The sequence below is a fragment of the Eschrichtius robustus genome, chromosome 8 (genome assembly GCF_028021215.1).
Source record: "Eschrichtius robustus isolate mEscRob2 chromosome 8, mEscRob2.pri, whole genome shotgun sequence".
Taxonomy (NCBI): Eukaryota; Metazoa; Chordata; class Mammalia; order Artiodactyla; family Eschrichtiidae; genus Eschrichtius; species Eschrichtius robustus.
Window position 1 is genome coordinate 7,211,572 of NC_090831.1, and position 17,159 is coordinate 7,228,730.

Consider the following 17,159-nt stretch of genomic DNA (forward strand, 5'->3'; position numbering starts at 1 on the left):
CATATCAAGGGGAGGGGCATTCTTGCTAAGTTGATTTAACAGAATTCTTGCTGAAGGCAGGTCAAAGTAATTGGATATCAAGGATGGGGGATAATTTAGCAAGAGTCTTGCTAAACATGGGTCAGTGCAGACAGGCGAAGAAGGCCAGGGAGAGGCCCAGTCAAGAAGACAGCACAGAGGAACCTCCCTGAAGTTCCGTCAAGGAGACTACCTTCGTCAACACATACTTTACACCTCAGGTGCTCTCAAATTCTTTGCTTTTAATTAAATTGAAAAATGACCTAATCATAGTTTACTGTCAGGTTTGGGCACATTACTCAGAAGAAGTTCAATATGAAACTTCTTCCATTTCTACCAGTGACACATGATCCAACTGAAAAAATAAAATCTTCCTCCACCTCACTCAGAAAATTATTGCCAGTAAACTCTTCTGTTTACTAATATTCAGTGTGTAATATATTTACAGTGTTTCCATCAAATGTGTAATAACTGTAATGATAACTCTGTTAGTAAATTTTTAATCTTTTAATCGTTTATCTGAGGAAACGTTTTAAAAATTAACTCAAGATATATATTTTTGTTACCAAAAAAAGGATAGCAAAAACAGACTTTCAAGCATAGATTTCATTAGATTGAAGTTCTGTGTGGGAAGCAGAATGGAAGCAGAAGATCAAAGAGAAAAGGAGGTGATGTAAAATTTCCAACTGTTGAAGATGAGTTTTTTGCATATTTTTAAAGGAATGATAATGCACACCCTAAAAGTTGAGAATTATGTTTTATTCAGCAGATACACTGAGGACTTAAGCCCTGGAGACAGGCTCTCAGGTAGCTCTAAGGGACTATTCTGAAGCGGTCAGGGAGGAGCCAAGAGATAGATATATATAGAGAGAGATATCTGTATCTCTCTCTTTCTCTAAAAACAACAACAACAAAACCCCCCAGGTAGTTGGAACATCAAAAGATTACTGTTAAAGAAAACCAGGCATCTCAAGTTAATGAATTTAGCACTTTTCTATGTATGGGAAGATGCAAGAGTCCAGGCTCTTTGAAATCATTCCTTTGATCTGCACCTTAACTACTTAGGGCCAGTAACCTGTTTTTTTCTATCCTGAATCCCCTCAGGGCGCACAGTCTGGGGAGGCTGCAGTGGCTGAGGGCTTGATGGCCGCAACAACCTTTGTTTACTGACGTGGCAGGTGACATTCTTCCTCTACAGTAATCAGTATCAAATTGCTACTGGTATTTAAATTCCACTGGATACACTGAGTGCTGTTCTAGTTCAATTTTAGATAGTTAATTTTCACAATACACAAGAGATCAAATCCAATCATATCTCACTGGATCCAATTCATTAGTCATTAAAAATATGTAATAAAAAAGATTGCATGTCAACTCAAAAAATATGTGCAGGGGAATATAGTTTTTGAAAATTCCTTAAGAGAGTATACAAACAAAAGGTTGGACCACTCTCTGAGCTAGAGAAAAATGGTCAGGAGGAAAGTGACAAGAAATAAGTAAAAAAGAACAATAGAAAGAAGCCAGGGTTCCGGAAAAAAGAATCCTGAACCGCTTGGAATGTACCTCGAAGTCGGTAGAGAGCAGCTGAGGTTGCAGAGATTTTAACCAAGTGGGGAGACCCCGCAGCCGTGTGAGAACGATGTCCTGAGGCTGTGGGACTTGCTTCACACACCCCACCCCCTTCTCATCCGCTGGTTTTCTATCCAACTAAGGAAACAAAGTACCACAACTAGGAACTTTCACAAACCCTCACAAGCAAACTCCCACACTCCCTGCCCCCTGCCCATAAGAGTTTAAGATCTGTCCCCACTCTCTCCAGGAAGCCATAGTTTGATTCTTTGGACAACACCGTCATAAATCACAAAATACCCAGAGACGGAGACCAGCTACAGAGCCAAAGGGTTTCACTCAACTTTACCCCCAGTTAGTTAAAAGTCAAGATGTTACCTTTGTGGATGCTGCCTTCTGCTCCGCCATCCAAAAAGCACCGAAGGGGAAGAGAGTACTAGTTTGAACCCTTTTATTGCTTTACCCAGAGCAAAAATTAAGAGCCAAAGATGGTAGTAATCACAATCTTCCTTTCCCTTGTTTTGGACACTAATGACCAAGTTCCTTTTCAATCTAGTCACAGATATACTAAAAAGGGAAGAAAGCACAATTTTTAAATGAAAAGGTATTTTTGGAGCCCTCTCTCCGTTTTGGCAGGGAACCTGGGCAAGGCACCTTGCTTAGAAACAACTGACAATGTTCACAATCTGTTGGTCCAAACTGTGCAGAGCTAAATTCCAAGTGGTGGATTTTCCCAGAGCTTCCCTCTACCCTGGGGCACTTCTCTCCTTACAGGTGACTCAGTTGAGTCAATGAGAGCCTAAGTGATTTACCCAAAAGACTCCCAGCCAATACACAAAGAGCTGAGATTCCACAACACATCGCTATGCTGCCACCTGCTGGGGTCTGAATGTTCATGTCCCCTAAAATTCACGCTGAAATGCTAACGCCAATGCGGTGGGATTAAGAATTAGGGGCACTTAGGGTGTGATTAGATCGCAAGGGTGGAGCCCTCGCGAGTGGGATAGATGCTTTTATAAAAGAGGCCCCACAGAGACTGCTTACCCTTCCACCATGTGAAGACACAGCCAGAGGTGCCAGCTTTGAACCAGGAAGAGGGCCCTCACCGAACTGGACCTTGCTGGTGCCTTGACTGACCTCCCAGCCTCCAGAAATTTTGTTGTTTATAAACTACCCGGTAGGTAGTATTTTGTAGTTTGTTATAACAGCTCAAATGCACTAAGACACCATCTAAACAAGAAACTTAACTACCATCACGTGTCTTCTGTGCCTCAAGTACACAATCGATCGATTTCAAAGCTGATTTATAAGATACTACTTCTTTGTTCTGGTCTGAGGATGTTGTGCTCTAATCAAGAGCTTTGAAGTATGCAGCTGCACTTCATGAAAATACATATATTCATATTCATTGCCTCCCTGTATTGGCTGACCACTTGACTCCTTAACCCCAACCAGCAAAGGTCACCGTGTCCTACTGACCAAACACAACGGCCTTGCATAAGGCTCTCAACTGCTCTGCAGCATGAGTGCAGATAACTCCCAAATTTAGATATCTTGCTAGACTCTTGTTGGATCTTTCCTCACCGAGGGCAGATGATCAAACACTTCAAAACACTGCATGTTTAAAGCTAAATTCTGACTTTTTACAATTAAGGACATCAGTATTCTCCAAGTCAAAATCTCAATCAGGGACTTTCCTGGTGGCACAGTGGTTAAGAATCCGTCTGCCAATGCAGGGGACATGGGGTCGAGCCCTGGTCCGGGAAGATCCCACGTGCCGCGGAGCAACTAAGCCCGAGAGCCACAACTACTGAACCTGCGCTCTAGAGCCTGCGAGCCACAACTACTGAGCCCGCAAGCCACAACTACTGAGCCTGTGTGCCTAGAGGCCGTGCTCCACAACAAAGAGAAGCCACCGCAAGGAGAAGCCCGCGCACCACAATGAAGAGTAGCCCCCGCTCGCCGCAACTAGAGAAAGCCTGTGCACAGCAACGAAGACCCAACGCAGCCAAAAATAAATAAATTAATTAATTAACTTAAAAAAAATCTCAATCATCTACTTCAACCCAGATGTAAATCTTCATCTTTGACTTGGCTCGATTTAACATTTTTATTACTCCATTGGACAAAGCCGACAACGGTATGATAATCAAATCTGTATATGGCACAAAACCATAAAGGGTACTGGATTTTTAAAAAGAGTATTCAGACAGAGGTTGACAGGCTTAAGAAGATGAGATGAAGGAAGTAATGTAAAATAGAATTAATATATAGTCCTCAATTTAGGTTTTATATATTATACTCAACACTCTACAACTGTTACGAGGATTTGTGGGTTACCACCAACAGATGTTAAAAACATTTGTGTCACTGCAAACTCAATGTAAATCTCTTGGCTTATCTTATCTGCGTAATGCAAAGGTCCAAACAAGGGCTGTGACAGTGCCAGTGAGACCACATCTACAGAACAGAGTGTCCTTATTGTTCAAACAAGTCCCAATGGGGAAGAGATGGGAGGCAAGCCAAAGGCTGCACGACAAAATGCACTCAACACTGAACTCATTCCTCCTAAAACAGTGCACCGACACCGCAGCCCACTTAACACAACCAGCTCCATAATCAACCTCCGGTGTCAGGATCACAGGCAAGTACAACACAACTACCACACAGATGGACAGCAAAGTGACCTTGCAGATCTCGCAAAGATACATGAAGTCTATGGAAGAGACAAAAGAGTCTGGCAGGTACCCGTTAATAATGACCCAACAGATGCCCAAAACAGAATGATATGAATAAAAAAGACCAAGAGAAGCTAGAGGTGGACGTATGGCGGGGTTTGATTACTCGAGCAAATAATTCTGGAAAAAAAAAGAAAAGTCCCTTACTATGATCATGCCACTAACTTTCAAGGTCAAGTGAAGACTATGCTATTATGCATCACAGACTTTTATCAGAAAAATTAATCTCCCCCGCCCAAATTGATTCAATTCTAAAAATGGGTACTTGGGATGGAATTAACGTATTTTTATTATCTGGGCTTCGTTTTTCCAAATTAAGCTGAAATTTTTTCGTCACTATTAACTATGAAATTTTGATCCCTGTTTTAAGTGGATTCACTTTGAGTGGCCTTTTTCTAGGACCAGTTTTTTCAGACAGTGATGATTTCCTGACCACTGTTCATCCAGTTTGGCAGTTTTCAAAGGGCAGCTGTGAGGACGGTGAGATGATTCAAAACCACATCTGGTGAGAAATAACAGAAGGAAATGATGCCTGGAGAAGAACACGGGGCAGAGAGCAGGGGGTGCGTGGAGACCAGCACAGCTGTGTTCAGCTGAGGGACTGTCATTGTGATCATATTTATTCTGAAAAGCCCAAGGGTACAGAACCAGGCCCAGGTAGAAACAATGCAGACATTTCTACTCAGTATAACAGAAAACTTTAACAACTAAAATTGTCCAAAAAATTGATGCCTTGCTTTGAGATAGTGAGTTTCCATCGCTAGAGGTGTTCAAATAATGATTAGCTCTAAGTCCTAACACACAAGGCCCCCTTCAGAGTCATAGCTAATCAACTACCTTCCCCTCTCCTACTGTAGACGACCTAGTCAGCTCCCTCCCGCAGGGTCATTACCACGGTTCTTTTTACTCATTCAAATATTTACTGAGTCCTTACTGTGTGCCAGGCACTGTTCCAGGAGCTGGGGATACTTCAGTTAACAAAATGCATCAAAACCTTTGCTCCTATAATGTGTAGATTGTGGAAGGTAAATTCCATCATGTTTTGAAGGTAATAGATACAGAGAAAGGAGAGAATTGGTCAGAGCCAGAGTGCTGGGAGGGGAATTGGGTTGGAATTTTATATAGGGTGGTCAAGGTAGGCCTCATCGAAAGGGTGACATTTGAGGCCTCACTGAGAGGATAAATGTAGGTTCTAAGAAAATGACTTGCCATCCCATGGCTAGATAATCCAGTGACCAATAGCCTAATCCATGTGCTTTTCTAGAGTCACGGCCCCCTAGTTGGTCTTTATAGGTTTGCACAAGCCACAGGAAAGCAAGGGCCAATTAGGGCCCCAAGTCAGGGCCCAGAGCCCCAGGCCCTCCTCACACACCCGGAGCCAGTCTCCCCCAGTTCAGAGTGGAGCCCTCGCCACCAGGTTCACATATCGCTGCCACCCCTCGTCCTCAGCACCCAGCCTCCGTGGGCTTCCATAGATAACAAATCCCGACAGTCTTCTCTTTCACTCAAATTGCATGTTGCTCAGATTCTAAAAACTCTAAAGAGTGGGAAGATTGCAGTAGTTTATTTCAGAAAATTGGCATCCAAGGGCTGCCACATTCATTGCAATTCCAGGGTACAAAAAACATTTGGCATGAGACAAAAAAATACTCTTAAACATGACTTGGTTCTAATTTCAAGACTCCTGGGCATCCAAATACAAAGGACTTTAGAAAAATACTCAGTAATCCTGTGAATTTCCCTAGTTTCAAAAGACAATGTTCCCTTTCCAGCCCTCTCTCCCTAAGAGAAGATCACTCCTTTTTCTAGCCCAAGAAGGGATGTTCTTTGGCCAGAATAACTTTGAAACACATGGCGGCCTCACTTAAAGGTTTCCAGCTTTGGGTTCCAGGGGAGGAGCAGAAAGATAACTGATGCCGGTCTCTTGAATAAAATAACCTAGTACAGAGTTCTCTCCCCCACGGATGGATGCAGAAGCCCCAACCCTGGCACAGGGGGAACTTATACTAAATAGTACACTACACATTTCTGGGCTCATTTCAGTAAGGACAGAACGCATAACAAATACTGCTCAGTATATTACGAAAGTGTCAACAACCTGACCTCTAGAAAGAGACTGCTGTGACAGTATCCAGGAAACCACGTATTCTGACAAGAGCCCACGGGGGGCGCATACGCTCAGCACCTAATGACTCCCCAGGTTCTACTAAGCCATACTCAGGCTTGGAACCGCTTTTCTTCTTCAGTTTCTATGCTGCGGCTGCAACCCAGTGCACTAGGAGACTGGTTCACCAGGGCTACTGGGAGACGGCTCAGTCCGGTCACTGTTTCTGCAGCCACTGTTCACAGGGCCTCACACAGACCAGTGGACAAGAAGGCCAACACACAACTTTAGAGTTTCATGACCCAAGAAGAGCCGTGGGGTTCCCCTATTCTGTGGCCTCCCCCATGGCCCACGTGCCTGGGGTATCTACCCAGCTGGCGCAGAGCGACTGGGGAGGAGGGAAGATGAAATAAGGGTCTTCACCGGCTTCCCATGCGATTCACAGGCAAGTCCAGGTTCGCAGAAAGGAAAGGTCACTTCAGTAATGAGCGCCCCAGAAGCCTCCCTGGGGAAGAGATAATGCTGCCCCCTCAGCCTGTTTCTACTTACAGCTCTGCCTGGGCTTTGGGGTGAGCACACACCGGGGCTTCCAGGACAGTCCTGCTGATGCCCTGCTGCGCGGGCATGACTGTTAACAGTCCCCAGCGTCACTCTCCAGTGTCACAGTTTGGATGCTAAATTATATGGTCCCCTAAATGGAGCCGAGTTCCTAGAGGGGATTTTGCTGGTTTACCTGTTTTCATGGGACCATACCTGTCCAAGTCTACCACTGGCCTCGGGACGGACCGAGTACAGATTCTCTCCATATCTCTGTGTCCAGCAGTGGGAGAGGCTGAAGCCAAGGATGGGGCGGTCGGAGCCCCTCTGCCTGGGTTAGCTTCTCAAGCCCTCGCACATCACAGCAGTGAGACCGTGGACAAGCTCTTTAACATCCCCATTTGACACAAAAATGGGACTAAAAGTAACTGCTAAGAAGATTAAGGAGTTAATATTTGTAAAGTGCTTAGAACACAGGGGAAGCACTCTGTGTCTGCTAAGTGAAAAACCAATACGCAGTCTAGCTGTCTAACAGGTAAGTGAACTTCTATAGAAGGATGTGAGGCAGGGGAGGAAAGCCCTTCTGAAACAACTTTTAGACACCCTCCATGCTCAAGGACTTCCCCCGAGCTCACCGCCCCCGCCCCTAGCCCGCCCCACACAACCCTGAGTGGCGCTGCCTAGGAACAGGATGCCAGAGGGCCAGGGCAGCATAAAGGCTGCCAGGTGGTTTATGGTCAACTACACTCCAGCCACAGTGAAACCAGCTCAAGCAGAACAAAGAAACAAAGACAAGTGTTCCAGGTTGCAGCTGGCTGTCGGAAGCCTCTAAACATCTCCCTCAATTGTCTTAGGCCCTCAAATTGAAGAGAGTTCTTTCTTTGCCTCTTCACATACTCGGCAAAGGAAACAGCACATTTATGTATGTGATTCAGGACTTCAAAAGCATCAGAGGCGTACTGATAACAACCAATATTAGATGAAATTCAGAGCAACACACTTAAGATGAAAACATCTCAGATATATAACTCACGTGTAAGATTCCACGTGATAAAGATGTTTTAAAAAAAAAAAAAAAAGATTCCACGTGATACATTAGAAAGAAATCTCCTTAATTCCTCAGAGAGACACCTCTCTACCACAAACAAAATAGGTGCTTGGGACAGTCATGTAAAAGTGGGCTACACCACGCCATCCCATGAAAACAAAAATTACCAATCATCTAGATATCTGACTTTGTGAAACCATCAATTTCCTCCTTTAAATTTTAGTGTTGTCCCAGTTCGGCTTAATATCATTTGAACCTTTCAGGCCTAATTTGAACTCTCTCTTAAGATGATAAATTCCTGAAGAACGTCACTTGCCATTTCAGTAAACAAAGGATGGTGCAGCCATCTAGCCAGCAGCCACTGCGGTCTCCCAGACGTGCACCCAGAGGGGATTCAGGATGGAGAGAAACAGGATACTGGTCCCAGATAGCTGAGGTGCATATCAAAGGAATGATTTCAATATGCTCAAACTCTTACAACTTCCCATACATAGAAAAGTGCTAAATTCATTAACCTGAGATGTCTGGTTTTCTTTAATAGTAATCTTCTGATGTTTCAACTACCTGGGGTTTTTTTGTTTGGTTTTTGTTTTTGTTTGGCAAAAACTCCGCTATAGGGGGCTTCCCTGGTGGCGCAGTGGTTAAGAATTCCCCTGCCAACGCAGGCAACACAGGCTCGAGCCCTGGTCCGGGAAGATACCACATGCTGCGGAGCAGCTAAGCCCGTGCGCCACAGCGACTGAGCCTGCGCTCTAGAGCCCGCGAGCCACAACTACTGAGCCTGCGCGCCACAACTACTGAAGCCCGTGTGCCTAGAGCGCATGCTCCGCAACAAGAGAAACCACTGCAATGAGAAGCCGCGCACCGCAACGAAGAGTAGCCCCTGCTCACCGCAACTAGAGAAAGCCCACGGGCAGCAACGAAGACCCAACGTAGTCAAAAATAAGTAAATAATTTTATATTAAAAAACCCCTCCTCTGTATCCTGGCTCCTCCCTTAACCCTTCGGAGCAGTCCCTCCCTCCGAGTGATCTGAGAGGCTGTGTCCCGGGCTTAAGTATTTTGAAAAGAACTGAGTGTCTGAAGCAGTCTAGGCTACATACAGGGCACAGCACCACATACACTAAAGACGTGCAGGAGGCAGAACCAACGAAATGCTAGGTAATTTCACCAAGTGCTGATTTAAAAGTGGGGGGATCGCATGTGTAGGTACAGATGCATGCGTTTTTATGTGAACAGTGGTCTCAGATCCACCTCTCCATTATCTGTCTGGTGACCACCCAGGAGATGTGATACCTAAGGTCATAAAATTCTGAATCAACGAAAAGGACGCAAGTGGAGGGCACTCCACAAACACATGAACCACTCAGCCAGGGAGAGACAGAAGAACAAAAACAGGAAGTCTTTGCTATGGCGGGGCCGGGCGCAAGAAACTTTTCCATCAACCTTCTTTTCAGGAGAGCTCAGACTCTCCCTCCCAACATTTTGTAACATTGATTTCCTTATACAGGAAGAAAACCAAGGAGTCGTTTCCAGAGTTTTACTACCTAAAAGAGAAAACGTAAGATCCTCTTCACTCATTTACTTTGACTTCATTAGTTTAATACAATTTCCTTCAAAATAATGGAAGTGAGCAGGGAATGGAACAAACCTTAATCCAGACTGCACCCGAGGGCCCCACCAGCTCCCATTTTAAAGAACCCGCTTTAGCAAGAAAGGGGTGGCCGCCATCCGAGGGCGCAACTTTCCGGCCGGGGGCAGCCGAGGTCCCCACGCGGTTGCGGTAACCAGCAATTCCTCCGCCGTTGCTTCAACAAGTCCCTGTCTCGGCTCCAAAAGGCCACACCCACCACCCCGGCTCTTCGGGGGTTTCCTCTCGCATCGGAAGACTGCGCGCTTCATCCTTACCGGCGGGGACATTTCCTCCTGCTCAGTCCCGCCATCTCACTCGCGGACCCGTGACACCTCCCTCATCCACGTCTCCGCGCGGTCGCGCCCCGACCCGCCGGCGCCCCCGCCCCAGCCCCAAACCGCTGGTCGCCTTGACTCTGCGCCTGCGCCGCTTCAGGGACCACCCGCCCGCCAGCCCCGCCGACCCGGGCCCCCGGGGGAGGGCAGGGGAGGGGCCGGGCGCACAGCGCGCAAAGGGTGCTCCCGGGTCCTCCCTACGCGCGAGAAACGGTAACGCGGGGCGGGGAGACTGAGGGCCGTCGGAGGAGCGGGGAGGGCTGGGACGACCCCGTCACCAGGGCGCGGACGCCTTCCGCACGGGCGCTCGTGCGGGTCCGTGAGGCCGTGGCTCTCGGCCCTCAGCCTTCGGGGCTCCCGCACACGGTCTCCCGGGCGCCTCGGTGCCCCTCCCGCTCAGCCCCGCCCGGCCCGGCCCTACCTCCACGAGCAGCCCGAGCAGCAGCGCCGCCGCACTCCCGGCCAGGAGGCCCATGGCTGCGCGTCCTCCTGGTCGCAGGCGCGTGTCAGCAGCACGTCCCCTGCGAGGGGGCCAGCCGGCTGGCGGGCGGGATCCCGGCCCGGAGTCGCAGAGGCTGGGGCTGGCGGGCGGGGAGCCGGGCTGAGCCGCGAAGCCCTCGCCGCGCGCGCCCCCGGCTCGCGCGCCCCCGGCTCGCGCGCCCCCGGCTCAGCTACGGGGTGGCAGGGTCAGCCCCGCCGGAGTGCGCGCGCCAGGAGCTGGGCGATGAGTCGCGGAGGCTGGCGAATGGGAGGGGAGGGGCCAGCTGTTTCCTCCCTCCTAGGAGACCGCCCTGTCACCCCTGAATAGACCTGGTAAGGTTTTTAAAAGAAGCAAAGTCTCCGCGGAGTGAGGCTCGTTCCAGAGGGAGTTACATGAACCCGTTGTGTGCCTCCAGGTTCTTCACTGTCCCTCCCATCCCTCCACACCGTGGGGCGATGCACCCCCCCGACGTGTGACGGCAAGGACAGCCAAAGGATGAGGAGGCAGACGGAGAATGGGAGAATCCCTGCGCCTCACCTCTCGCTTAGATGTGGTGCTTTCATGCCCGCATCCTCCTGTGCTGGCCCTGCCTGTACTCCCCGCACAATTGGCCCACATTGAAGCCCACCCTCCCGCTAGTAAGTTTGCGATGTCCTTGCCTCTGATGAACTGACTTTCCTCCCCCCACTACCTCGTACCTACCATGTTTTTTTCACAACATGGCTCAGATTCCATCTCATTTATACAGTTATTCAACAAGCATTTATTGAACTTGGAAGTTGTACCAGACCCTGAGCTGGAGAGCCAGTACATAGAAGGGGGCAAGAAAACTCTGCCTGGTGTCTAAAGGGAGAGATAGTCACACGAATAGGATGCGACGTGCTGAGTGCACAGACCAGGGGATACAGGATAATAAAGGACATGAACGTACCGGTGACTGGAGGTCAAGGGAGGGGTCAGGGAAGTAGATGTTACCTAACGCACGTCCCGAACGCTTTCCAGACTTCAACATATGTACTCATCTGATGACTATAAAACATGCACCACCAGACCACACCTGTTGGAACCAGAACTTGCAAGTCAAGCAGAAAAGATGCTTGGTGGCCTTCATTGTCATGGTATTACACTATCAGACAAGACCACCAAGGGTCCTGCCTGGGATTTTAGTAACTTTGATTTACTATTTTAAATGAGGGCATTTTATTACTCTTTTAAGGGTAGAAGTTGACTTGTAGAAAACCAAACACAAGCTTTGTTGTGTAATAGAGATGCAAATTTTTTCCTCCAGTGGTGATGTAAATGATTTTATCTGGTAAAAATGCAAATGACCTCTGCCAGCTCAGAACCTTAACCAGGTTTCTGCTTGATTTATCGATCTCATCCCAAGAGTTTCCTTTTCTCCTCTTTTTTCACTGGCTATGTATACATAGTCAGTTGCCTGCCTTCTCTTTTGAAGCAGCTTTGTCATCCTCTGGTTCCCTCATTAATGGGTTGTTGACCTGAAACAAATAAGACTGCCAGTTATTTCTACGGCAAAGATGGGTTTATTTGGGATCGTTAATGCAAATTTGTGTGCCCAAAGCACAGTGAGGCCAAACAAACTAAAACGTCAGAGTTTGGAACAGAGAAAGGTTTATTGCAAGGCCATGCAAGGAGATGAGGTGACTCATTCCCTGAAAAGCCGTGAGCTCCCCAAAGGGTTTTGGCAAAGCATTTTTAAAGGCCAAGAGCGGGGTGGGGGGGCTGCAGGGTAGGTGATCAGCTTGTGCACAATTCTCTGATTGGCTGATGGTGAGGCAGCAGGGTGGTGTCACAGCGGTTAACATTATCAGTCCTTAGGCTCCAGGAGGCCTGGGGCTCTGTGCTCACGATCAGCAAGTAGTTCTTCCATTTGGCGGGGGAGGGGTCAGGAAATGTGCATCCCATACTATTATCTAGGTACTTCAGAGAGGAGCTAAAGCAGAGGGTACGGGGGAAGGCCTGTCCCCAGAAGGCCCCATAGGGTCCTGCTCAGTTACAAGATCAGCAGAGAAGTACAGTTTGAGGTATAGGACCATGGCTAGCCATATGCAAGGCCCAGCAGGAAAAAGAAAGAGTATACTTCGGGGAATTCCCTGGTGGTCCGGCGGTTAGGCATCTGCGCTTTCACTGCCAAGGGCGCAGGTTCAATCCCTGGTTGGGGAACTAATGATCCTGCAAGCTGTGTGGCATGGCCAAAATAAAATTAAAAAATTAAAAATAAAGAGTACACTTTTATAGAGGGGAAAAGGAAGTTGGTGAAACCAAGCAGGACCCTATGGGGCCCTCCCGAGTACAAATCCTATCTGTTTCCCCAACTTTTTGTTTGTAGGAAAAAGGCCTAAGCCTCCTATACGGTCCGGAATCCCAAAGGGCAGATTCAAACAATTGCTAATCAGGGAATGCGAAACAAAGCAGGAGCAATCAAGAAACAATAGTACAGTGATTAAAGCAGGGTGTGGGTTCCTCCTCAAGGCATATACATAACAATATCTTTGAGTTCTTCTGCAGGAGCTAAGGCCCCCAGCCAGGTGGAGGATGGTAACTTCAGGCTGAGCACGAGGTTCCTGGAGCTCCGCCCTGTTACCTCACCACCAACCAATCAGAAGAGAGTCACACACCCTGCAGCCCTCACCCCAAATTTTGCCTGTAAAAACTTCTCTCCGAAAACCGTCGAGGAGGTCAGGTTTTTTGAGCACGAGCTGCCCATTATCCTTACTTGGCCCTGCAATAAACCTTCCTTTGCTCCAAATTCAGACATTTTGGTTTGTTTGGACTCACTGTGCATTGGACACATGAGCCTGTGTTCAGTAACATAGGGACGGCTAAAGTAAAGAGTCCGTTGTGTTTTTCTACCTGAGTCCTTTCCCAGAAAGAAGAGGAGTCTTTCTTCTTCCTGCTGGGCTCTGCTATCATCACAGGCTGTGAGAGCTCTCCTTCTGGTCTCCTGACTCTATTTAATTGAGGTTTCTGTTTATTAATTTTTTACATTTACCCCTTTTGATCAAGATCTTTTTGTGACAGCATTGCTAATGAATAGCTTTTCTAGTTTCAGTGACTTTTTATCCCTTACTGTTAGGAAGAATCTTTCCTGGGTGTAGTGCCTCACATCAGAGGGAAAGTACACAGATTGGAGACCTATCGAGGTCGCATTCAAGGAACAAGGAGCAGTAGGAGGGAGAATTCTCAGGCACTTTATCTAAAGTGCATCTGTTATCAAGATCGCAGACATTGGAGATCATCTGAAGTGTTATGTCATCATCAAAGGTTTAGCGACAAACTTGTAGCAGGCCTGGTCTGATTATCTTGGGAAAGTTGTCTCATCAGATGTCATCTGCTTCAATTCTGGTAAGTCTTTACTTTCAGGTCACCAGATGATGTACAAGTCCAGTCAGGGTTTGGTGCTATTTTTAGGTGTGTCATGTGAATCCTCAAGTATTTTCCTTGGAGTTTGGCAGAACAAGGGCTGATTAGCAGCACCTCATGGGGCCTTTCCAGTGAGGTTGAAGAGAATCCTTCTGGAGGTGTCTTTTCCAATTGACAAAAGCTCCAGGTTGCAAGGTGTGATGCTTAAGGTCTTTATCTCCTGAGAATGCACTGTAAAAAGATTGCATTCCCCAAAGATGGTTATTTTTAATAGAAGCAATTAGGCCTTTGCAATATTGGAGTAACTCTTATCAGTTGTGGGTGAAAAGAGGCAGGAGCCAGGTACATTGGGCATACTGTGACTATGTCAAAGGGTGAGAGTTTATGAGATGCCAAAGGGTGAGAGTTTATGAGTTCCCAAAGAGGTGGATTTAGAAGGACCAACAGCAGTGCTTGTGACCAGTCTATTGGGAGGGTCTCTACAAATCTTGCCAGTTGAGTCTTAATGGTGCCATTAGTGCATTCCACTAAACCAGAGGATTGGTGTGGTAAGCACAGTGAAAGTGTTGTAAAACCGGCCAAACAGCATAGCCTTTTCAAAGCACCTGGCCAGTAAAATGGGTTCCTCCATCATTAAGAAGTTCGAGGGGAGTTCCCCAGGTAGGGATAATCTTTTCCTCTAGCCAGTTTTTCTAAAGTATCATTTGGGAAGATATGCCTTTGCACTATGAAAGTGGTCTGACTGCTGTTGATCCCTTGAAGGGCAATGTTGTTTGCAGAAATGTCAGCAAGGTGATTTCCCTTAGCTTCCAGAGAATAAAGTTTAGAATGCCCTGGAATCTTACTGATAGCTTAAACAGCAGATAAGAGTATTGCATTTCAACACTTCATTTTAGATTTTTTATTTCCACTGGAAGTAAGGAAGACACATTGCTCCCACAGCATTTCAAAATCACGAGGTGCTCCAAAAGCATATTTACTATCAGTATAAATATTGGCAGTTCTGCCCTTAGCTAAAGTATAAGCTTTCGTAAGAGCATATAATTCAGGCTGTTGGGCTGAAGTAGCCATAGGTGAAGTTGCTGCCTCAACAACATCAAAAGGAGTTGCAGTAACATACCCAGCACGATATTTGCCACTGTCATCATCAGTGAGCCATGAGAAGTCTATGTTACCCAGTGGAATTTCCTTTAGATCTTTACGAGGAGTCAGGAGGTGTCCCATCAGCATTAAGCAATCAGTATTGTCAGTGACAGAGGGGAGAAGAGTAGTAGGATTAAGGTAATTACAATGTGAAAGAGTTATGGGGGGAGCTGGTAACATGAAGACTTCATAGGAGTGAGGCAGCTGGCTGAGAAATGTTGAGTGTCATGACAATTCAGGAGAGCTTCTACTGCATGAAGTGCAAAAATGGTTAAGAGGGATTCCACAATTTTCTTGGCGGCCTTAACCAAAAGGGCAGCGGCTGGAATGGCTCTAAGCAAGAACCAAGGCCACAGGATTCAGTTGCTGGCTATAATACCCTATGAATCAATGGTGGTCCCCCTGTTTTGGGTGAGTGTCCCATGGTCATTTCCTTCCTTTTCATATATAGTACGAAAAGGAAAAAGGGAATCTGGTCATTGGGATGCCCAAGGGCAGGTGGATTCATCAAGGCCTTTACGGCCTTGAAGGCTGTGTTGTTCGGTTCTTCCCACAAAATTGCGTGGGGTTGTTACTGTTGAGTAGAGCATACAGAGGTTTGGCCATAACTTGGAATCCAATTTCGGCAGTAACCTGAGAAAACCTCCCCGTTGGGGCTTAATTTTGGGTTTGGGGAAACTTAGGGGACCATGAAGTCTATCTGGCTCTAAGTATAGCCTTGTTCTGTTATCAGATGCCCTAAATATTGAACCTGGCTTTGGGCAAACTGCATTTTTCTTTGGCGATCTTATGTCCTTTTAAGGCTAAAAGCTTCGGCAAGTGGATGCTTTCTTCCTGTGAGGAGGCTTGAGAAGGAAAGCAAAGAAGCAAATCATCTACACATTGCAACAAAGTAGAACCTCTAGGGAATTTTTTGTCATCCAGGTTAGCCTTCAGGATTGGTGAGAAATAAGAAGGACTCTCGGTTTAACCCTGAGGCATTACTGTCCAGGTGAGTTGTTTTTCTTCTCAAATGAAGGCAGAAAGGTATTGGCTAGTTCATCAACCAGAATACTAAAGATTGCATGGCATAAACCAATTACAGTAAAGAATTTGCTTCTGGTGGGAATGGATGTTAGTAACATCTGAGGATTAGGAACAACAAGGTGTTAAAAAATAAGTTGTTTACGGCTTCCCTGGTGGCGCGGTGGTTAAGAATCCGCTTGCCAGTGCAGGGGATAGGGGAACGAGCCCTGGTTGGGGAAGATCCCACATGCCGCAGACCAACTAAGCCCGTGCACCACAACTAATGAGCCTGCGCTCTAGAGCCCATGAGCCACAACTGCTGAGCCCACGTGCCACAACTACTGAAGCCCCCACGTCTACAGCCCGTGCTCCACAATAAGAGAAGCCACCGCAATGAGAAGCCTGTGCACCGCAAGGAAGAGTAGCCCCTGCTCGCAGCAACTAGAGAAAGCCCGCGCACAGCAACGAAGACCCAACACAGCCAAAAATAAATTAAAAAAAAAAAAAGTTGTTTAGGGGCTTCCCTGGTGGCGCAGTGGTTGAGAATCTGCCTGCCAATGCAGTGGACACGGGTTCGAGCCCTGGTCTGGGAAGATCCCACATGCCACGGAGCAACTAGGCCCGTGAGCCACAACTACTGAGCCTGCGCGTCTGGAGCCTATGCTCCGCAACAAGAGAGGCCGCGATAGTGAGAGGCCCGCACACCGCGATGAAGAGTGGCCCCCGCTTGCCGCAACTAGAGAAAGCCTTCACACAGAAACGAAGACCCAACACAGCCAAAACTAAATAAATAAATAAATAAATAAAGCCAGAAAACATCTTTAAAAAAAAAAAGTTGTTTATTGCTTGGAGGTCCTGGACAGACCTCCACCCGTGGTCCTTAGATTTTCTTGCCAGTAAAATGGGGGTGTTACAGGGATTAGTGCAAGGGAATATGAGGTCTTGAGCCTTGTAATCTTCTATTATGGGCTTTGTACCTTTAAGGGCTTCTTTACTTGTAAAACATTGATTACGAGGATTTGAGGGGTCAGTTGGAGATTTTGCCCATAAGGAGGGTGGTAGCTGACTCAATAGGGACAAATGATCAGTGTTTCCAGAATCAGCTCTGGTACCATCAGAGATGGGACAAATAAAAGATGTCAAAGGGTCATTTAATTCATGTGGT

The 17,159-nt window shown here is 47.0% G+C and overlaps 1 protein-coding gene and 1 long non-coding RNA gene across 3 annotated transcripts in view; one reads left to right on the forward strand and one right to left on the reverse strand.

The window, feature by feature from the left end:
* The window catches only part of VOPP1 (VOPP1 WW domain binding protein), a 97,531-nt gene extending 86,913 nt beyond the window's left edge, over nt 1-10,618 (reverse strand). The window contains exon 1 of one of the 2 annotated variants that reach the window (XM_068550246.1): nt 10,403-10,618. In XM_068550246.1, coding sequence (XP_068406347.1) covers nt 10,403-10,456 — 54 coding nt within the window. In that variant the 5' untranslated portion in view covers nt 10,457-10,618. Of the gene's footprint in view, nt 1-9,921; nt 10,028-10,402 lie in introns of those variants that run through there. The other variant, XM_068550247.1, reaches the window with a different exon arrangement.
* Nucleotides 10,619-13,386: 2,768 nt separating this feature from the next.
* Nucleotides 13,387-16,137, forward strand: LOC137768681 (uncharacterized). The gene is made up of 3 exons (XR_011074776.1): nt 13,387-13,446; nt 13,560-13,828; nt 15,792-16,137. It is a non-coding gene; the product is annotated as an uncharacterized lncRNA (long non-coding RNA).
* The last annotated feature ends 1,022 nt before the right edge of the window (nt 16,138-17,159 follow it).